The sequence below is a fragment of the Cetorhinus maximus genome, chromosome 24 (genome assembly GCF_964194155.1).
Source record: "Cetorhinus maximus chromosome 24, sCetMax3.hap1.1, whole genome shotgun sequence".
In the NCBI taxonomy this organism is placed as follows: domain Eukaryota; kingdom Metazoa; phylum Chordata; class Chondrichthyes; order Lamniformes; family Cetorhinidae; genus Cetorhinus; species Cetorhinus maximus.
The window spans coordinates 10,010,940-10,034,322 of record NC_135902.1 but is presented as its reverse complement, the minus strand read 5'-3'; the positions used below and the strand labels follow the sequence as shown (position 1 = coordinate 10,034,322).

Sequence of the window (23,383 nt, the reverse complement as noted above, 5' to 3'; positions counted from 1 at the left end):
AAAGACATTTTTCAGGTTACATCCCACAGAAGGCAAAATAACATGCACGCACAGGGCAGTACAATATGTGTACAACATGAGATAAACATAGGGAATCTACATCAACTTGTATTTTATTTGGTTTTATGAAGAGCAACACTTCAATCAACTGGGATAATCCAAGCAAACAGAATAACAGGAGCTCTGATTAACAAGACAACATTTAGCTGATTTCAATTTAGTGAAGTGGGGAGCTGGGGTGGGATTTATTAAATACAGCTTCAGAACCTTGCCAAGAAAAGCGTGTTTTAAAAACACGTATTTGCAGTCTGACACTTCAATCAGAATTCACACACCATGTTGATTTTAGAAATGTACCTATTTATTGCTACCATTGTACAGTTGAATCTTTAAAAATACACTCAGCTCGGAAAAAAAACTCAGCTTTGCTGGCAATGTAAGGATCAAGTCTGTTCTGCTGCTATGCCTGCCAACAGTCACCTCTACATGTCTGTTCATCTCTCAGGCATGTAAACAGACTGTGGTCCCCTTCATCACATTCAGCACTTAGCTGGTGAGGGCATTACATCCAATTATGATGACCAATAGCTTATCTCACCTACTACTACCAGCATTCCCAATTCATTTAACGCATCCATGGGGCCAAAAAACTGACAACTTTATATGAGCTTAATTGATTTAAGTCTACAAGTTATAAGACAGCTGTACAACCACATGAAATTTCTCCCAAGTCAACTGCAGCAAAATTTAAAACAAAATCTCAGAACTGGAAAAGAAAGTATAAATATTACATGAAATGTCCTCCAACCACAGCCAGCTTTGTAAAGACTCAAGTCTAAGAACTGCAATTATTAAATCATCAAGTCAGAAATTGAAACATGTCCACCGTTTGCTGTGAGCCCACACAAGAATGCTCAGAGCAAGAGTTCAAGATCTCAGCATTACCAAATCATTGCAAATATACTGTATCTGCATGATTCCACTCACATTGGGTTAAATTGATCCATACCTACTTTCAACATTCACAGACAATATTCATTCAATTTATGTAAAAAACAGACTTACAGCAAAAGCAAAATGGCCCAAGACCCTGTGGAACTGTAGGCAACATTGCTGTTATAAAAGGTCAATTCAAGAAAGAATTTGTGAACATCACAAGCATGAACAATCCTTTTGTATTGAAAATGTTGCTATACTACAAATATGAGTTTAAAATTGAAAACTAGGCTATGCCAATAATAATACAACAATAAGCCTGTCTATTGACCAACGAAATTCCTGATAAGCTGCAAACAAAACTTCTTTGACTGAAATTTTTAAGTCATTCGACCCTGACCACATCGCTGGGAAGGGATATTTAGATGTCAGCTGAGCCACATGATGGAGCACCTCACTGTGGCACAAAGTTCTATCTCAGAAAGGAAAACCTGACCTGATCAAACGCACTTCTGGTTCACAACCAAAATCATCACGTTCATTGACATGGCAGTAGTGAGAAATGGGGTCAAAATTAAATCAGGAGATATAAATCGAGAAAATTATTTTCATATCAGAATCAAACTAGGTTACAGCTCAGAAGGCCAGTCAGCCTGGTAAGTTCATGCCAGTTCTCTGCATGGGCAATTTAAGTGCAAACCACTCCCCACCCTTTCCCCCCCCAGCCCTGAAATTTTTTTTCCCTTCAGGTGCTTATCTAATTCCATTTTGAAAGCCACGATTGAAATCTGCCTGACCAAACGTTTAGGTAGGGCATTCCAAATCCTAACCACTTGATGCATTAAAAAGTATTTCCTCATGTGCTTTTGGTTCTTTTAGCAATCGTCTTAAATCGATATCCTCTGGTTCTTGACCCTTCCGCCAAAGAAACAATTTCTCTCTATCAACTCCATCTAGATCCCTCATGATTTTGAGCACCACGATCAAATCTCTCAACATTCTCTTCTCCAAGGAGAACAGCTCCAGCTCCTCCAATCTATCCACATAACTGAATTCCCTCATCCCTGCAATCATCCTTGTAAATCTTTTCTGTACTCTAATACCTTTGCATCCTTCTTAAAGTGTGGTGCTCAGAATTGGACACAATACTCCAGTTGAGACTGAACAAGGGGTTTATAAAGGTTCATCATAATTTCCTTGCTTTAGTACTCTGTCCCTCTATTTATAAAGCCAAAGATCCCATTAGCATTTTAACCACTTTTTCAAACTGTTCTGCCACCTTCAATGATTTGTGCACATATACCCTAGGTTTCTTTGTTCTTGCCCCCACTTTAGAATTGCATACTTTATACTGCCTCTCCTCATTCTTCCTACCAGAATATATTAGTTCACAATTCTCTGCAAGAAAGTTAATCTGCTTTGTGTCCGCCCATTCCAGGAACCTATGCCCTTGCGAAGTCTACCTTTATCATCCTCCCAGGTCATAAAACTTCCAAGTTTTGTGCCAATAAATAGCAAAAGAATGCTATGGGTCCCACAATACCCATATCGAATAAAAATCTTATCCACATTTTCAGATTTGAATTTACACAATTTCAAAATGAATTTTGAAAATGCATGCTGCTAAACACAAACAATTAGCTAACAAGTTAGTAAGTTTACCAATGATTTAGGACTTAACTAATATAAAGCTAAATTTTTCCCTTTAACAGCCAAAGACTTTTGGTTTAGGTCATATAAATTTTATCACTTCTCAAGCACAACTAAAAATTATATCACATCAATAGGCTTTACTTAGTGGGAAACCAATATTAGTAAACTTTTATCCAGGGCCCCATTCATCGTTAGAGCTAAGGAGCTGCAAATGAAGGTCTACAGACAGCAGAGTAAATCTTCTCAAGGATTGCAGATGAGGGAGAGGCACATGTTACAAGTACTGTGCATTGGGGTACATGGGGTAGTGTTTCATTGCAAACGTACTTCTAGTTTACAGAAAACCCAGCACAGCAGAGATTAAAACACAGGACAAAATCACCTCATTTGTTACTATTCTAAGATTGTAAGAATGTGCAAAAGGAGGCAGCCAACCGGCCCATTGTGTCTGTGCTGGCTCTCTGCAAGAGCAAATCAGCTAGCCCTACTGTAGCACCCCTTCCCCAGAGCCCTGCAAATTTTCTCAATTTAAAGGTTATCCAATTTCCTGTTGAAAGCCACAATTGACTCTGCCTCCACCACACACTCAAGCAGTGCATTCCAGATCCTAACCACTCATTTACATACAGGTTTTCCCTTATGGCACCTTTGTTTATTTTGCCAATCACCTTAAATCGGTGTCCTATGGTTCTTGACCCTACTGCCAATGGGAAGTTTCTCCCTATCTACTCTCTCCAGACCCCTCATAATTTTGAACACCCCTATCAAATCTGCTCTGAACCTTCTCTTTAAGCACAAACATCTCCAAATCTAAGCAAGTACCTGAAACCCCTCAACACTGGAATCATTCTTGTAAATCTTTTCTGCATCCTCACGAAAGCCTTCGCATCCTTCCTAAAGTGTGGTGCCCAGAGTTGGACACAACAGTCCAGTTGAGACCGAACCAATGTTTTATAAAGGTTCAGCATAACCCTCTTGCATTTTTCACATTATGCCTTTACTTAAAAAGCCCAGGGTCCTGTGTGGAGCTGAATCATTTTAAAAAATGAGAAGTGAAAATAAAATTCGATACAGCCAGCATTGCCTTCCACAGCTAGCTTGACTACACTTCCTCAAATCCCACTTCCTATAAGGACTCTATTCATTCTCCCAATTTCTCTGTCTCAGTCTTATCTGTGCAGATGATACAACCTTCTATACTAACCATTCTGACATGCCTTCCTTTTACCTCAACTGAGGGTTCACCCCTCGGCTTTGTCCATTCTGTTTCAGCTCTCACCTCTTCTCTTCTCTCCCAGAACCACAACTGGCATCCTCCTTGCCCACCTCACCAGCCTCTGTACTCAACGGATCGTCCTCCGCCATTTCCACCACATCTTCCCCTTCCCAACCAGCATTCCGGGGGGACCCTTGTCCCAGTGACACCCTGGACCACTCCTCAATCATCCTCAACACCTCCTCCTTTCCCTATGGCAGTTTTCCATGCAAATGCAGGAGATGCAATATTTGCCCTTCTATCTCTTCCCTTCACCCCAACCAAGGTCACAAATGCTCCTTCCAGGTGAAACAATGATTTACTTCTGTCAATTTAGTATACTGCCTTCATTGCTCATAATGAGGCTTCCTCTATATTGGGGAGGCCAAACGCAAACTAGGTGACTACTTCGCGAAACACCTCCATTCAGTCTCCAAGCATGTGCACGAGCACGAGCTTCCAGTCATCTGTTGTTTTAATCCTCCACCTTGCTCTCACCCTCACCTTTCTGTCCTTGGTCTGCTGCAGCATTCCAATGAAACTCGATGAAAGCATAAAGGAACAGCACTGCATTTGTTGACTGGACAATTTACAGCCTTCTGGACTCAACATCGAGTTCAACAATTTTAGTTCGTAACCTCTGCTGTTTTTGTTTCACTTTGTGTTTCTTTGTTGATTTGGTTTTATTGCTCATTTCTCTTACTTCCTTTACTTTGCTTCTGAACAGCAGCTATTCAAGTTCTTGCCATTCATACATCCTCTAGACAAATCTATTGTTTCTTTACTTGTCCCATTACCAATCCCTTCGGCCCTGCACCATGAAAACTTTGTCATTCAATCTCTCCTGCCTTCCACCCTATCACCCCTTTGTTCATCTTCCCACCCTGCCTGCTTTTACTTGCTCAAAACTCATTACATTTCTAACTTTTGATGAAAGATCACAGATCTGAAATGTTAGCTATTTCTCCCTCCGCAGGTGCTGCCAGACCTGTTGAGTATTTTCAGCAATTTGTTTTTATAACAGATTTCCAGCATCCGCAGTATTTTACTTTCATAATAACAACGGGGAACTTGATAATTGAATCAAGAACATACTGAATGTTTCTTGCTTATTTTGGAATGAAGCTGAATAGCATGAAATCAAACTAAGTAGTGTAAAATAGAGGTTAAAAATAAAATCACAGAACTGCCATTTCACTTTACAGCTTGATACAAACTGACAGTACATATGCTACATTTACATTGCAACTACCAGTTGGTGCAACTTAGCGAACCAACAATATCATACTATCTGGTACACTCCACTTTCAAATCAGGAAAAACAAAGCTCGGGGATTATGCCCTTAAAATATGTATGCTGGTTGGTTTGAAGGCTCAATTCGCCATCCATTGTAATTTTGCAAATATCAACCAGGAATAGCAGTAGCCTACTGACAATTAACTTCTGTGCCCCTGGTCACTGAAGTAGACCAAGGAGGAAGAAATCAGCAGAGGTTGACATGATGAGGAAATGCACTTCCATGGAAGGCATGCAACAGGATAATCAGGTATATCTATTCTACAACAGCAAAACAGCCTGTTGGCAATTTGAAACTTGCCTTGGGAGCCAAAGTAAAACACAGCAAGAACGAGGCCATATCCTTCAGAAATTGGGCCGATCGATCCTTTGTCCTCTTCATCATCAGGTCAGATGGCCTGAAGGTGATGGGAATGTCGTTCCAAGGGGCTGGGTGTACGAGCCAAAAACTGGAAGGAGCATACAGCCATTGTGAAACTGGGCATGTGGAAGTGATACTCCCTCTCTATTGCAGGTAAGGACCTTGTCATCAAATGCAAGGTGCTCTCGGTGTTGCTCTTCTGGCCCATGCCCCTGCGCTGTGGTGGTCACCCAAGCCATCTTTCACTTTTTCTGGAGATTAGATTGACCATGTCCGCAAGGACATGATGTATGAGCTTCTAGAAAAGGGGAGGGGGGAAGCGCACCCAAAGTCACCCTCATCCTGGTCATCTTTATGCATGGCTGCATCAACCTGTGCAACCCTCGGTACGCAAACACTAAATGTCACTAAATGCAGAGGTTCCATCAATTGCTGGTATTGTGAAGCTCGGGACTGGCCATGCTGCCATGGAATGCGCCATTCAGTTGGACTGTGCCATACTACCTGTCCCTAATGGAAAAGTTTGTGCAGAAAATTTTTAACCACAAGTCCATCAGGCAGCAGTCTGCATGCAATGTCTTCAAAGCCTTGCGGGAAAGAGAGATGGTAGATCCTGTCAAATGGTTTCCTGAGCAGACTGTCAGTCATTTGGCAAAATGCCTTATCTCCAGAACTTTCAAATAAGCACTAAGACATAGCTTGACTTGTGGTGAGAAAGGCCCTCCCAGTACGATCCTTCCTGCACATCCAGGGTCTCACCACCTCCACGTGTTGCCTTTGAGGTGGCTGCAGTGGTGAAGAGATGTTGCCCACCTCCTTCTGGAATATGCCTTTGCAAAGCAGGTCTGGAAAGATATGCAGAGGTTTTTGTCAAGATTCATCCCGAGCAGCTCCATTATGCAGGACTCACTGCTCTCGGGGTTGTTTTGAAGTACGCACACAAAGATAAGCATCAACTGCTGCTGGAGGATCAACTCAGTGAAGGATGTTCTTTGATCTGCCCAAACATGTGGTGGTCCAGTACAAAGAGCTGCCGGTGACCAAGTATTGCAGACTGGCACATTCCAAGGTCCAGCAATACGTGCTGAGGGGTGCACTAAAGCCTGGGGCAGCCGCTACAGCGGTTCAAAACAGAAAGGCACTGTCTAAGGCCCTCCCACCATGATATACCAAGGGGCTGGAACCAGTGTAAAGCCCCTTGGGCTATGTGCACCAGAGAATGTCTGACATGAAATGAAAATGTATATCGTAAATATAACCTATAATAGCAAGTGTAGCGAGGCACCTCTTCTATTGTATCAAAAGAAACTGATCTCTATTGCGCTTCATCAAATTTGAACTGTTATGTACTTGTACAAATTTTACAATAGACAAAACTTTTGGGGAAAAAGTCTGTCACACCTGAAAAATGGCTATTATGATGAGGTACTGTAGGGCTGCCAATATCCATGGTTCCTTTCCACAGCAGAAGTCTGTAGAATTAGCAGACTGGAGGAAATTAGAAGGGAAGTAAGTGGTGAATCAACACTGCTGTTCTGTTATACCACAAACAGAAAGTATATGGATCCCCTTTCAATAATGCACACACAGAAATCTCCGCCATGCCATCATGGAAACAAACAGCACTGATCTCCACTAGATGAAGTTCAAGGTCCAAAACTTCATGGGAGACAATAGAAAATTAAAATGAAGGGGGAAAATTCAGCTGTTTTCCAAATGATAAGTTAAAAAGCTAAGACCATAAAACGTAGGAGAAATAGGCCATGTGGCCCATCGAGCCTGCTTCGCCATTCAATGAGATCATGGCTGGTCTGATAATCCTCAACTTCACTTTCCTGCCTTTTCCCTATAACCCTTGATTCTCTTACTGATTAAAAATCCGTCTATCTCAGCCTTGAATATACTTAACAATTTAGCCTCTACAGCCCTCTGTGGTAAAGAATTCCACAGATTCACTACCCTCAGAAGAAATTCCTCCTCATCTCTGTTTTAAATGGGCACCTCCTCACTCTGAGATTATGCCTTCTGGTCTTAGACTCTCCCACAAGGGGAAATAACCTCTCAGCATCTACCCTGTCAAGCCCTCTAAGAATCCTTCTTGTTTCAATAAGGTCACCTCTCATTCTTCTAAACTCCAAATGAGTACAGGTCCAACTGATTCAACCTCTTTTCATAAAAAAATCCCTCCATACCCGGGATCAACCTAGGGAAACCTTCTCTGGACTGCCTCCAATGCCAGTATATCTTGCCTTCGATAAGGGGACCAAAACTGTTCACAGTATTCTAGGTGTGGTCCAACTAGTGCCTTGTATAGATTTAGCAAGACTTCCCCAACCCATCTTCCGACTAGGCACTTTACAGCCTTCCGGACTGAATATTGAATTCAACAACTTTAAATCATGAACTCTCTCCTCCATCCCCACCCCCTTTCCAACCCCCCCTTCTTTTTCCAATAATTTATATAGATTTTTCTTTTCCCACCTATTTCCATTATTTTTAAATGTATTTCCATCCATTGTTTTATCTCTACCTTTAAGCCTATTTCGATCCCTTCCCCCCATCCCACTCCCACTAGGGCTACCTGTACTTTGCTCGTCCTGCTTTCTACCCTTAATGTCACCTATTAGCACATTTCTTAGCTAATATCACCACCATCAACACCTCTTTGTCCCTTTGTCTATGACATCTTTTGGCAATCTCCACCTATCACTGGCCCTCTATCCAGCTCTACTTGTCCCACCCCCCCTTAAACCAGCTTATATTTCACTTCTCTTCTATTTTTCCTTAGTTCTATTGAAGAGTCATACGGACTCGAAACGTTAACTGTGTTCCTCTCTGCAGATGCTGTCAGACCTGCTGAGTTTTTCCAGGTATTTTTATTTTTGTTTTGGATTTCCAGCATCCGCAGTTTTTTGCTTTTATTCCCTATTTTTATACTCCATTCCCTTTGAAATAAAGGCCAACATTCCACTTGCTTTACTATTACCTGCTGAACTTGTATGCTAGCTTTTTGGGGTTCATGCACGAAGACCCCCAAATCCCTACGTGCTGCAGCTTTCTTCAGTTTTTCTCCATTTAAATAATAGTCAGTTCCTCTATTCTTCCTGCTAAAGTGCATAACCTCACACTTTCCCACATTATATTCTATCTGTCACATTTTTGCCCATTCACTTAACCTGTCTATATCTCTCTGCAGACTCTGTGTCATCCTCACCACTTGCCTTCCCACCTATTTTTGTGCCATCCGTAAACTTCGCAATAGTCTACTTCCCTCATCCAAGTCATTAATATATATTGTAAATAACTGTGGGCCCAGCACTGATTGCTGTGACACTCCACTAGCTACAGGTTGCCATCGTGAAAATGCCCCTCCATATCCCAACTCTGTCTTCTATTAGTTAGCCAGTCTTCTATCCATGCTAATATACTACCTCCAACACCATGGACTCTTATCTTATTAAGTAGTCTTGTGTGGTACCTTATCGAATGCCTTTTAGAAATCCAAATATATTATATATACTGGTTCCCCTTTACCTATCCAGCTTGTTACTTCCTCAAAAGAATTCTAATAGATTTGTCAGGCATGATTTCCCTTTCATGAAGCCACGCTGACTCTGTTTGATTTCTAAATGCTCTATTACATCTTTTATAATAGACTCCAACATTTTCCCAACGGCAGATGTTAACCTAACTGGCCTATAGTTACCGGTTTGTTGTCTCCCTCCCTTTTTGAATAAGGGTGTTACATTGGTAGTTTTCCAATCCTTTGGGACTTTTCCAAATCTAAGGACTCTTGGAAGATTACTACCAGTGCATCCACTACCAGGTCCAGGTGATTTATCGGCCTTTAGCCCCATTAGTTTCCCTAGTACTTTTTCTCTAGTGATAGTTATTGTATTTATTTCCTCCCCCCTACCCCCCTGGCCCCCTGACTTTGCCCTGTGATTATTTAGTATTTTTGGTATGTTATCAGTGTCTTCTTTCGTGAAGACTGATGCAAAGTTTTTATTCAACTCCTCTGCCATTTCCTGGTTCCCCATTATTTCCCCAGCCTCATTCTCTAAGGGGCCTATGATGACTTCTCTGCGTTTTTATATATTTAAAGCAGCTCTTACTGTCCATTTTTATATTACTTGCTAGTTTACCCTCAACATTTATTTTCTCCCTCATTTTTTTGGTCAGCTTCTGTTGGTTTTTAAAACTTTCCCAATCCTCTGGCTTACCACGAATCTTTGCCACATTGTATATTTTTTCTTTTATGTTGATACTATCCTTAACTTTCTTGGGTAACCATGGTTGGTTTATCCCCTTCCTACAATCCTTCTTGCTCACTGGGATATACTTTTGTTGTGAGTCATGAACTATTTTCTCAAAGATCTGCCATTGTTCATCAACCGTCTTTTCTGCTAAACTCCTTTCCCAGTCCACTCCAGCCAACTCTGCCCTCAGTTCCTTGTAATTACACTTAAAGTTTAGCATAGGTGTTTCTGAACTAAGTTTCCCACTCTCAAACTGATTGCTAAATTCCACCATGTTATGGTCACTCTTTTCTAGGGGGTCTTTTACTGAGATCATTTATTAAACCTACCACATTACACATTACCAGATCCATAATAGCCTGATCCCTGGTTGGATCCACAACACATTGTTCTAGGAAACTATCCCGAATACACCCTGTGAATTCTTGCTTGTGGAATGAGAAGTAAAACTCCATTTTGTACTACGTGAGTAGGCAACATTTCAGAAGAAGGTGAAGACTTTAAAATCTTAAAATATCCTTGGATAATTCTGTAACTACCCAATGTAACTCTATATACTATTGTATGCCTCAGCAGGATGTACAATTTATTTGAGCTCCTAGATGAAACCCGTACACACACTATTTCCCAAAGCTATGACGATGTTTTCGAGCTTTCATTATTATTTTCCTGCATTGATATACCATTGGCATGTGGAAGGTAAAATTAAATTTCCAGCCCCTAAATTTGCTTAAATACACAGTAGACTTTCTGCAAAAGATCCCTTTATAGCACCAATTATTCCTCTCCAGCACCAATTATTCCTCTCCCGAACACAAAGGCAGATATCAGTTCCAACATTCAAACTGCATCAGCCAAGATCAGCGAACTGAAGATCAAACATGGGGCTTGATGATCAGCATGGCTCAGCAATTCATCTTTATAAATCAAGTCATCAGGTGGCTCCAGGAGAAATCCTTTTTACATTATAGAAGAGAGAATCACATTTATTTTTTTAAAACATTAATACAGAAAAATAAAGTCAGTATCACAACTATGTTAAAATTTAATTCCTTATATTCGAATAAATGGATGGGAGAGAGGAGTAGCGAATGACAAACAGAACTATTCAGAACAGAAACATAGAAAATAGAAGCAGGAGTAGGTCATTAGGCCCTTCGAACTGCTCCGCCGATCAACATGATTGTGGCTGATCCTCTATCTCAACGTCATATTTCCACTCTCTCCCCATACCCCTTAACGCATTTAGAGTCTAGGAATCTATTTCCTTCTTAAATATATTCAGTGACTTGGCCTCCAGAGCCCTCTGTGGTAGAGAATTCCACAGGTTCACGGCCCTCAGTGAAGTAGTAGTTTCTCCTCATTTCAGTCCTAAATGGCCTACCCCATATCATGAGATCGTGACCCCTTGTTCCAGACCCCTCAGCCAGAGGAAACATCATCCCTGTATCCTGTCTGTCCATCCCTATCAGAATTTTATACGTTTCAATGAGATTCCCTCTCGTTCTTCAAACTCCAGTGAGTACAGGCTTACTTGGCCCAATCTCTCCTCATACAACAATCCTACCATCCCAGGAATCAGTCTGATGAACCTTTGCTGCACTCCCTTTATGGCAAGTATATCCTTTCTTCGGTAAGGAGACCAAAACTGCACACAATACTCCAGCTGTGGTCTCACCAAGGCAATAGAAGAAAAACATTAAGAATGGTGCCAATGTGGTTTCAAATTCATCTTTGCAATTAATCTTTATTCAGGTTTTAACATGAAAAATTAGGATTTTCCCTTTCAAGCAACTGCTTAAACAATTTGCATTAATGCAGTACCTTTAATATTGCAAGATGCTTTGCAGATGTACAAATCAGACAAAAATGCACAGTGAACCAATGAAGTGGATATGAGTGAGCAAAAAATAAAAACAAAAAACTGCGGATGCTGGAAATCCAAAACAAAAACAGAATTACCTGGAAAAACTTAGCAGGTCTGGCAGCATTGGCGGAGAAGAAAAAAGTTGATGTTGAGGGGTGAAATATAAGCTGGTTTGGAAATATATATTTCACCCCTCTCCTAATATTACTCAGTTCTGTTGAAGGGTCACGAGGACTCGAAACGTCAACTTTTTTCTTCTCCGCCAATGCTGCCAGACCTGCTGAGTTTTTTCAGGTAATTCTGTTTTTATATGAGTGAGCAAAAGTTTGGCTAAAGAAGTGGGATTTAAGGAGGGTCTTCAAGAATGACAGGGAGGTGAAAAGATTTATGAAAGGAGCTTTGGCCAAGGTAGCTGAAGGTACAACCAACAATGCCAGGGCAAAGGACAGGCGAATGCATGAGGCCAGAATCAAGAGATCAGAGTTCTGTGGGTTGCAGGGGCTTACAGAGTTAGGAAGAGAGGAGAACATAAAAACATTCATTATAACACAAAGATGGGAATTTTAAACCAAAGGCACTGAAAGATGGGAAGCCAATTTGGGTTAGCAAGGACAAAGGTAAAAGGTGAGTGGAACTTAGTATGAGATACAATATGGGCAGCAATTATGGATATATTGGGAAGATCACTGAAGTGAAGGAGCATGAAGCAGGAAAGCATCACAACACTGGAGTCTGGTGGTGTGGGTAAAAACAGTGATTATCTTCAAGGGGGACTTTGCATCATTGTCAGTCAGTAAATGCCATGCTTGATTTTGATTATGTCAATTTAAGTGCTGAATCAAGCACAGAAATTCAATAGGGCAATTCAAACATGGGGTTGTGGGGAAAAACAAGCAGGGATTTAGGAAGCAGCGAGTTCAAGGGCTTGAGAGGTCAGAGGTTGGAGAGTTGAAAACAGGAGTTTTGGAAGAGAGACTGACAGTACCGAGGAGAGGTAACCATTTACAATGTCAGCTAGCATGGGGCTCAGGAAAAAAATGGAAAGCGTGGGGCTGAAGGGAGCAGGGGGTGTGTCACATGAATGAGATCAGAGTGTTCATGAGGGGAGAAACTAGAGGTCAGGGGTGAGAGTAAGACAAGGAATGAGCATAGACAGTGGTTTGGCTTAGGTAGTAAAGGAGGAAGCAGCAGAGGCAGTTTAATAGACAGGTTCAATCTTAAGTGATACAGAATTCCTTGAGCTCCTCGCATCTGTAGCTGGAGGTGAAGATGGAACAGAACAGGGAAGGTGGTTTTAAGGAATACGGTTGGTATTAAAGAACAAAATAACAGTAACTATCTTCATACTTCAGGGTGATTCTGGAATGCTAGATAGTTTTGGCAAAGGAAGTCTTATAGTGTGTGATGTAGGCTAACCAGATCTGTAAATAGATGGCTGAACCTGTTGTTTGCCAGATGCGCTCAAGTCTGCAACTCTAGAACTTAAGTGAGCAAAGATGGGTGCCATACCAAGAGGAATTAACAGGATGGAGGAGTGTAAAGGCTTTACTGGGGCAAAGACAAAGGTGAAGGTGAGGAGACTCTTGACCTGTGCAAAAGTATTGCAGCGAATGTAAGTTTGGAGGCTTGACATTTGGGCGCTTGAAATTACAACTATAACTTGAGAGTTTTTTTTTTCCTGGGGTGGATGAAAAGGAAGTGGGGGTAATGGAGTGCGGAACACGAATGTGAGAGGTACAAGAAAGTGGTAAGAAACAGCCTTGAGAGCAGATTTGTCTCATGGCATTCCATATTAAATAGCTATTTGATAGTGAGTGGTAAAGTACCTTGCAAATAGTAATGAAGTGAACTAGTTAGTAAAATACTGCTAATATTGACAGAATAATTCAACTAGTATAATAGAATACTTATAATTCAGATTTGGAGAAAGTGGGAGTGCAACCTGACAGCTTACTGGATTTAACCAAATGACTGCTGTCACAATTTATTGTGCTAAACAAGGCACTTTGGAATTAAAAATAATCTTATTAACTGGGCCATGCATATGAGCTAAATTTACATATACAATAGCTGGGAATTACAAAGCTGTAATTCAATCTTGGTGCTCTTACCAGTTATAAAGTTTGCAAAATTTAGAGTGTGGATTATGCTGGCCTATGAAATCTTAGCACATTTATCTGAAATTCCTTTGCTTTGTATCAGAACAAGGCATAGCAAGCCTTTAAACAAAAGGGTAAACACTTCTACTAAGGCAGTGGAAAGGGAAATTTTGGACAAATGCATTAAGCATTAGTATGCCATCATGCAGCATAAATTCAGGCCTGAGTGGAATAGAAACCTAAGATTGGATTACAGCTTTATCCCTCACTCCAATGAATTAAAATGGCTCATCAGGACGGCTAATTTTCGTGTAAAATTGCTCACGATATGTAGAGATTATAATTTTATAATGCAGTCCCTTCCTAATAACAGCCCACTCTCTCACTCAAGAGAGCCTGAAACAACCCTCCAGCAACAGGGTTCCTCTCGCTCTCTACCCCTCATCCAAACTAGGGTCATCTGTCCTCCTACTCTTTCTAACGCAAACAAGGCCTTTCTCTCTGCCCCTCTCAAATTGAGTACCAAATCTGTCTCCGTCTCCCCCTAAAAAATCCTTCCTCTTCTCTACTTCAAACACTTCCCCAACACAAGTTGAAAGGTGACTCAGAGAAGCACTGATATTAATGTACCTATCAAGGCTGTTGATTAAATAAAGGCAGGAGACATTTCTTCATGTGTGCACTGGAACCCCAGCTGTGCAGAAGCTCCAGGGAATTCTACTCCTTTACAGAGTCAAGCTCATTGTAAGCACATTTTGTTTATTTACATTGGTGTTCCAAACATTTTGAAGGCAAATGTGGCAATGAAGAAGCATGTTGGACTGCTGAAAGAAAGGAAGGAAAGGAGGAGGGTGTACCCAGAATACAGGGCAATCATTGGCGAAACAGATAAGTTGTACTGTTTGTGCAAGCAAAGTTAGGGAAGCCGTTTATTTGTATATATCTAGTTTTATGAATTAATATCTTATCAATAAATTTTATTGAGGCATAAAGTGAGCGAGTAAAGGATTATCAAAGCTACATCTCTCTTTTTTCTGGAATAGGATTGTATTAAATATGACTGGATTGCAAATGGGGAGACAGGTTTTGCATAATACTTGCTGAATAACAAAGAACAGGGGCATTTTAATTGATTCTCAAGGCATGGGCGCTGCTTACAATGCCAGTGTGTATTGGCCATCCCAATTTCCCCGAAAATATGTTGGTGGGCTCCCTTCTAGTGGTTGGATACAGGCCACTTGAGGCTCAAACGTATTGGTGTGAAATGGAAATCACGTTCAAGCCAAAACAGATAAGACAGGCTTCCTTCCCTGAAGGATGTTAGGAAGCCAGTTGTGGTTTTACAACTATCCCAACTGCTTCATATTCACTTTTACTGATGTCAGCTTTAAAACACAAGGAACTCAAATGATCAAAATGCAATGGTGGGATTTGTATTAATGTTCTCTGGGTTAACTGTCCAGGTCTCTTGATTACGAGTCCAGTCACATAATCACTACACAATCACACCTCATTGTAAAAAAAAACTCATGTCCATTGAATGGAGGAAGTTGACACAAGGATAGAATGAAGATGCACCTTATCAAATGCTCTTTCACCATTATATGCATTATATGTAAATCGCATGCTGAAGCGCTACGATATCCAAGATAGGCTAAAGACAAGTACAATATTGATGCATACAGGTCCTTTAATACTTTAATAATCTACATACAGGGAATTTATAAAGTCATTGAGCAAATTTATATTTTAATAACTTTAGATGTGCACGATAGAAGCAAATTGTAAACGGCATTGGAAAATGTATTGCCTTTCCTTCACTGTAAAAAAAAACATCAAACTCCCTTCCTAAAAGTACAGGGGGTGCACCTACACCAGATGGACTGCAGCAGTTTAAGGCAATGGCTCACCACCGCCTTCTCAAGGGCAATCAGAGATGGGCAACAAATCTGATCTTCACATCCCATAAAAGAATTTTTAAAAAAGCATAATTCACAAGGTGCTTTAATACTAATGTTGAAACAGGAGTAGTGTGTGCAGTTTTGATCTCTATATCTAAGGAAGGATATAGTTACCTTGGAGGCGGTAAAGCAAAGGTTCATTAGATTGATTCCTGGGATGAGCAGGTTGCCCTATGATGAGACACTGGGTAAATTGGGCCTATACTCTCCGGAATTTGGAACAGTGAAAGATGGCCTCATTGAAATATACAAGATTTTGAAGGGGCTTGCAAGGGTAGATACAGAGGGTTCATTTCCCCTGGCTGGGGAATATGAGGCCATTGTCTCAGGATAAAGGGTTTATCATTTAGGATTAAGATTAGGAGAAATTCTTCACTTAGAGGGTTATGAAGAGGGTTGTGGAGATCCTATCATTGAATATATTCAAAACTGGAATATATTTTCGATCTCTCAGGAAATCAAGGGATATGGGGCGTGAGGCAGAGATTAGCCATGATTGTACTGAATGGCCGAGCAGGCTGGAGGGCCTGCATGATCTACTCCTGCTCCTATTTCATGTTATTAATTGGTTGAAATGGCAACAGAAGAAAAAATGAATCGTTGGAAAATCAAATTCTACACTGCATCACAAAAGAGGGCAATTATGTTGCAAACCTAGAAACTTCCAACGTATTGTGTGAAAACCTTACGAGTTGTGCTCTCATATGCAGACTTCAGTTTGCTATCATGTGCACATCCAAAGTTATTCAAGTTTAAAGCTGCATATGTACTTTATAAACACCTTGTATAATGTATTTGATCACATTGTACAACGGACACTGTACCATAATCACACATTGAAAATTACTAATCTCTATTACAGACTAACACTACCAGGGAAGTCAAAAAAGAATAAAATTGTTTTTTTCCCAGTTGCTGCACAACTTGTTCACGATAAAGTTTATGTAACAATACTTCATAACTACAGACATACAAATTCTATATTGCTTCTACAGACCTACCTCTGCCACTCTACAGGATATCTAAAAAAACAAATACAAACTCACTTTCCTAAATCACAGTGCAGCCAGTTCTTGCAACTTAGCAGCGATTGTACAGAAATATAAGTCGCTTCCACTGTTCTGAGACAAATGTTCTTACTGCAATAACTAAATTTCAGCTCTACTTAACATTTTTAAATTCATTCTTTAGATATGGGGTTCACTGGCAAGGCCAACATTTATCTCACAGCTCTGGTTGTCTTTGAAAAGGTGGCGGGGAGTCTTCTTGAACTGCTGCAGAATGAATGGTGAAGGTACTCCCACAATCCGTTCTGTAGAGGGATAAAGGATTTTGACCTAACAATGAAGAAACATTGACCTATGACAACATATGTGACTAGGCGATGTTGATGCTCCCATTCACCTTGCCTTTCTGATAGTTGAAGTCAATGTGTTTGAGAGATGCTATTGAAAAAGTCTTGACAAGATGCTGCAGTATATCCTGTAAATCATATACACTGCAGGCAACATATGCCACTGGTGGAGGGTGTGGATGTTTAAAGGTGGATAGGCAGCAAGCTGATTTGTCTTAGATGGTGTTGGGTTTCTTGAGTGTTGTTGCAAATGCACTCATCCAGGCCAGTGGGAAGTATTACACCACATTCCTGACTTGTAGGTGGAGAGGCTTTGGTGAGTCAAAAGGTGAGCCATTCATTTCAGAACACCCAGGCTCTGATCTGTTCTTGTATCCACAACATTGTGCAAGGCTGGTCAGTTGAATTTTTGATCAATAATGACCTCCAGGAAGGTGATGGTGCAGGGTTTGATGGTCATGGGGAGGTAGTTGGACTCTCTTGTTGAAGACAGTCATTGTCTGGTACTTGAGGAGCGAATTTTATTTGCCACTTATCAGCCCAAGCTTAGGTGCTGTCCACGTTTTGCTGTGTACAGGCATGGACTGCTTCATTATCTTAGGAATTGCAAATGGAGCTGAACATTGTGCAATCATCAGAAAATAGCCCCAATTCTGACATCATGATAAAGGGAAGGTTATTGGTGAAGCAGCTGAAGATAGTTGGGCCAAGACTGTTGCCCTGAGGAGCTCCTACAGCAATGTCCACAGACTGAAATTACTGTCTTCCAACACCACAGCTACCTTCCTTTGTGTCAAGTACAACTTCAAACACTGCAGAGCTCTCCCCACCCACAATTCCCATTGATTTGTTTCACTGGAACTTCTTGATGCTGCACTCAACTGAGTGCTTCTTTAATGTCAATGGAAGTCAGTCAGGCTCGCACCACACCACCCCCCACCCCCCACCACCACCACCCCGCACCCCCCTCTGGAATTCAGCTCTCTTGTCCATGTTTGAAACAAGACTGCAAAACAAAATGGGCATCAGTGAGCAGGTTATCAGTGAATAAGCAGCAATTGATACCACTGTTGACAATCACTTCCTTCACTTGACTGATGCCTGACAGTAGAGCAACTGGTTGGATTGGATTTGTCCTGTTTTTTGTGGAAAGGACATACCTTGGCAATTTTCCACATTGCCAGGTAAATGTCAGGTGTCACAGCTGTTTTGGAACAGCTTGGCTAGAGGCATGGCTATTTCTGGAATAGCCAGATGTTGTCAGGAAACGCAACCATTTCCTGATATCATGTGCAGTGAACTGAACTGGATGAACACTGGTATACGTGAGGGTATCTCAGAGGGCAATGTTGGCCCACCACTTGGCACTTCTGGCCAAGATGAGTGCAAATGCGTCAGCCTTGTCTTTTGCCATGAATGAGGATGGGTTGTTCATGAAGCCTCCTGCTCCTGTTAGTTGCTTAATTCTCCACCATCATTCACAACAGAACAGGGTTGTACTGCAGATCTTTGATCTGATATATTGGTTGCAGGGTTGCTCACCTTTAGTATACTACTTAGCATGCATATAGGGCTGTGTTGTCACCTCATCAGGCTGGCACCTCATTTTCAGGTACACCTGGTGTTGCACCTGGCATGCTCCCCTACATTCCTGATTGAATCCCAAGGATGTTGATAGGGGTTCATCTTGGTCATCTGGCTTGGTGGTAATTGAGGAGTGTGGAGCCTGCTGGAGAATGAGATAATAGATAGCATTGGATTACAATTCTGCCGATGTTCCCTCAGCATCTTGTGGCTGCCCAATTCTGAACTGCTAGGCCTGCTAGAAAGAAAGAACCTGCACCGAGGTGAGAGTGACTGCCCTTGACATCAAGGCCGCATTTGACTGAGTGTGGCATCAAGGAGCCCTAGCGAAACTGGAGTCAATGGGAATCGGGGGGAAACCCTCCACTGGTTGGAGTCATACTTAGCACAAAGGAAGATGGTTGTAGCTGTTGGAGGTCAGTCATCTGAGCGCCAGGACATCACTGCAGGGGTTCCTCAGGGTAGTGTCGTTGGCCCAACCATCTTCAGCTGCTTCATCAATGACCTTCCTTCCAACATAAGTTCAGAAGTGGGGATGTTCGCTGATGACTGCACAATGTTCAGCACCATTCGCGACTCTTCAGATGCTGACGTAGTCCATGTCCAAATGCAGCAAGACCTGGCCAATATCCAGGCTTGGGCTGACAAGTGGCAAGTAACATTTGCGCCACGCAAGTGGCAGGCAATGACCATCTCCAACAAGAGGGAATCTAACCATCGCCCCATGATGTACAATGGCATTACCATCACTGAATCCCCCGCTATCATCATCCTGGGGGGGGGGGTTACCATTGACTGGAAACTGAACTGAGCTAGCCATGTAAACACTGTGGCTACAAGAGCAGGTCAGAGGCTAGGAATCCTGCGACGAGTAACTCACCTCCTGACTCCCCAAAGCCTGTCCACCATCTACAAGGTGCAAGTCAGGATGTGATGGAATACTGTCCACTTGGCTGGATGAGTGAGGCTCCAACAACACTCAAGAAGCTTGACACCATACAGGACAAAGCAACCCGCCTGATTGGCACCACATCCACAAACGTTCACGCCCTCCACCTCTGACGCACAGTAACAGTGTGTACCATCTACAAGATGCACTGCAGAAATTCATCAGGGTTCCTAAGCACCTTCCAAACCCATGACCACTACCATCCAGAAGGACAAGGGCAGCAGATAGATGGGAACACCACCGCCTGGAAGCTCCCGTCCAAGTCACTCACCATCCTGACTTGGAAATATATCACCATTCCTTCACTGTAGCTGGGTCAAAATCCTGGAACTCCCTTCCTAACAGCATTGTGGGTGTACTGACACCACATGGACTGCAGCAGTTCAAGACAGCAGTTCACCACCACCTTCTCAAGGGCAACTAGGGATGGGCAATAAATGCTGGCCCAGCCAGCAAAGCCCACATCTCATGAATGAATAAAAAAAACCGTATGACATTCCGAAGTGCTTTTTGGGATCTTTTTGACATCCAACTGAAGGGGCAGACCAGGCCTCAGATTAACTCATCCAAAACATGGCACCTCTGACAGGGTAGCGCTCCTTCTGTACCGCACGGAAGCATCAATGCTCAAAGAATGTGCTAACGTCTCTGAAGTGGGACATGAACCCACAACCTTCTAACTCAGAGGTAAGAGAGCTACACACTGTGCCAAGGTTGGCACCTAAATCTACCCTATTTAGCATAGTGGTATCAAGCAACATATGACAGAGGGTTGTCTTATGGCGATGATGGGACTTGGCTTCCACACACACAATATCAGTGCTGCCATGAATAGATGTATCCGCAACAGGTAGATTGGTGAGAACAAGGCTAACTAGGCTAAACTTCTTTTTACTGTTGTTTGATATAACTAAGTGGCTTGCAAGTTGACTTCAGTGGGTAGTCAAGACTCAACCACATTGGCATGGGACTGAAGTCATAGGCCAGGCCGGGTAAGAACAGGTTTTCTTTTCTAAAGGACATTATTCAACCAGTTAGGTTTTTACGACATTCTTCAGCTTCCTGGTCACTTTTACTGATTATCAGCTTTTTATTCCAAATTTTATTTTCTTTAAAAGGAACTGAATTCAAATTCACTTTAGTTATAATTTGTCTTAAAATTAAGAGCTCTGACATTAACACAAGTAAATGAAAGTGCCAAACACCAGTACTGATAACTACACAAACGCCAACTAAAAACAAAATGTTGGATATACCACACACCTTAATGTACTGTGCAGGTGGGGCACTGTAACCAATTTCTGCTGGAAGAGTTTGCAAAAAATCTTCCTCTATTACATTGATTGCACGTGCCCAAGGGCACACTGGACCTCAATCATAAATTAAGTCCAAAACAATACAGTGATTACAGTCAATGTATGGAATTCCTCGCTCCGCACTAAAGATCTTCCTTAATCCAACTTGCGATAGGCAAAATTAATGCAGAGAAAAATTGTCATTTTTTTGTTAAATCAGTCGCAATTCTTGTGCAAATTATGTACAGCAACATTTCTACGCTATAATGTTAGGTGCAATACATTTTGTCAATTATACATTTTCAGAATAGAATGCTGGCATGGCAATACAGTCACACACCATACTGACATACCATCACTCACCAGTGTGTGATAGAACATGGACATATGGCCACAATACTCACCGATTTGTTTGTCCCAAATGTTACCGTTAGGGACTGCACACAGAAGTAGGTACTACTACTACCTTTTTTAAAGGGGGTTAACCTGAGTTGCTCAATTACCTCTAATTATTATTTCGAGCAAGGTTCATGGAGGTTGAAGAAGTAGGCTAACCATATATTCAAACCATGGTGTGGGGCATAGAGACACCTCACAATAGGCAAGGGAAGAAAAGGAAATGTAGCAAAGGTAAACCAACAGAATGGATGACTGGCTGGGAGCAGATTCCAAAACAATAAGTTAACCAAGCTACTTATGATATTGTAAATTATAACAGCAAAGCTCAACCATTCAAGAATATAAACAGCATAAGATTAAACATTGCTGCCTTGTTGGCAATAACTAATGTCCATTTGTAAGTTACAAGTTCAATAAGTTTTATTACTGCATTGTTTTCATCATGCTGATCCTAATAAGAGACAGCGTGATATGGCTGAGAGAATAAAGATGACAAATCAAAAAATACAGCATTATTTAAGTAACATCTTTTACTTTTGACAGAATACCAGGAAAAATACCATAGTCTTATCTACAATTATGCAGCTGGCCACCAACTATCAAATTTAGATATGTCCTCTGTGCTGTATAATCACTGAAAACAGACATGAAATCAAGTACTTGCTGTAACATCCTACAAACTAAAAAGGCGCAAAAAAAATTAAGTAGTTAACTACAATTATTTGCATTATATCGCCAACTACATTCCAGCTATATGTCAAATACAAACTTTGTCACCTTCCAAAATAGATTTGGCCTTTAATGTTATGTTCCAAATTCATCATTAACCTGCAATACCTATTCTGTTTCCCTACACTATGCTTACACAATTAGGTTTATTAAATTTACGTAGAAAAACCCCATAGTCCAAGTACTGCACCATTTTAGAGAAAGTGGAATGTGGACCTTAAAAATAAGCTAGAACAGGTAGCAATATCTGCTCAGTAATAACTAAATGTAACCCTGTTTAACTAAAGCCCTAATTTCAGGCAGGCACCATTACTCTTACCACAGCAAGCCAAGAAAAATAACTATAAAATACATGATTGCCAGAGTGAAAAGACATAACAGCTTAAAATACTGCACTGTTAATGGAATTATATATTGCACTGTAACCAGAGAGGGGAAATAGGGCAGTGTATAAGCATTTGTATTCCAACACTACTACATTATGCCATAACATTCATACTAAGGCTCCAAAGTAATTCACTATGTTAAGCACTTTGGAATGTTTCAGGTGTGCAAGGAGGCATTACTTAAATGTAATTATTTATTGCTTACAGTAAAAGGCAAATACAGAAAAGGAGCCAAAAACTGTTTTAAAAAACCCCCCCACACACTGGTACTTTGTAATTTTGCGAATACTGAAGGCATTACAAAAGCTTCTCCCTCCCCCAATATTAATAACAGTCCATGTTGAAAGAGGAGTGAAATGAGAGCTTGTCTAACGAACGCACACCTTGCATATCTCTAGGCACAATGAAGAGAGGTGGCCTGGCCCTGGAAGCTGCTGTCTGTGCAACAGCACTAAACACTCCTAAAAACGAGAAGGCCGGCCAAGGAGGAAATCTTAAAATCACACACCATTACAGATGATACTGCACAAGATACTGCGGTGAGGTGGCTTACCCTGCATGCAGGTAGTTGTGTTTTGCTGCTGACTCTGTTGCTGCTGAGCTGAGCTGCTGGAGTTGTTGCTGTAGCTGGGAGTCGCCATTGTACAGATAATATTCCAAGGGGGGGGGGGGGGGGGTGGGGAAGTTGTGGTGGGGGGGTGGAGGGAGGAGGTGGGGAGAAGCTGCAATGCAGCAACTCTCTCTCTCTCACGGTCACTTGCTTCCTTTTTATATTACATACATAGATTATTTATAAAATAAAATAACACCCCCCCCTCCCTCCCTCCCTCCTCTCCTCTCCTCGCCTCTCCCCTCCCGGCAAAACACACTTGCACCCAAATCTCTGAAGCACTTAAACTGCAGCCAAACCCCACCGGCGCCGTCAACAAAAACCGGTTAAAATCCGCCTCCTGTCTTCCATAACCCAAGTTAAAGACACGTACAATTTTTTTTGGATAA

General features: G+C 41.5%; 1 protein-coding gene across 4 annotated transcripts in view; it reads right to left on the bottom strand.

The window, feature by feature from the left end:
• LOC144699633 (dual specificity mitogen-activated protein kinase kinase 4-like) overlaps positions 1 to 23,042 on the bottom strand; it is a 155,697-nt gene extending 132,655 nt beyond the window's left edge. For all 4 annotated transcript variants that reach the window (XM_078570718.1, XM_078570719.1, XM_078570720.1 and 1 more), the window contains exon 1: positions 22,938 to 23,042. In XM_078570718.1, coding sequence (XP_078426844.1) covers positions 22,938 to 23,025 — 88 coding nt within the window. In that variant the 5' untranslated portion in view covers positions 23,026 to 23,042. The remainder of the gene's footprint in view (positions 1 to 22,937) is intronic.
• Between the last annotated feature and the right edge of the window lie 341 nt (positions 23,043 to 23,383).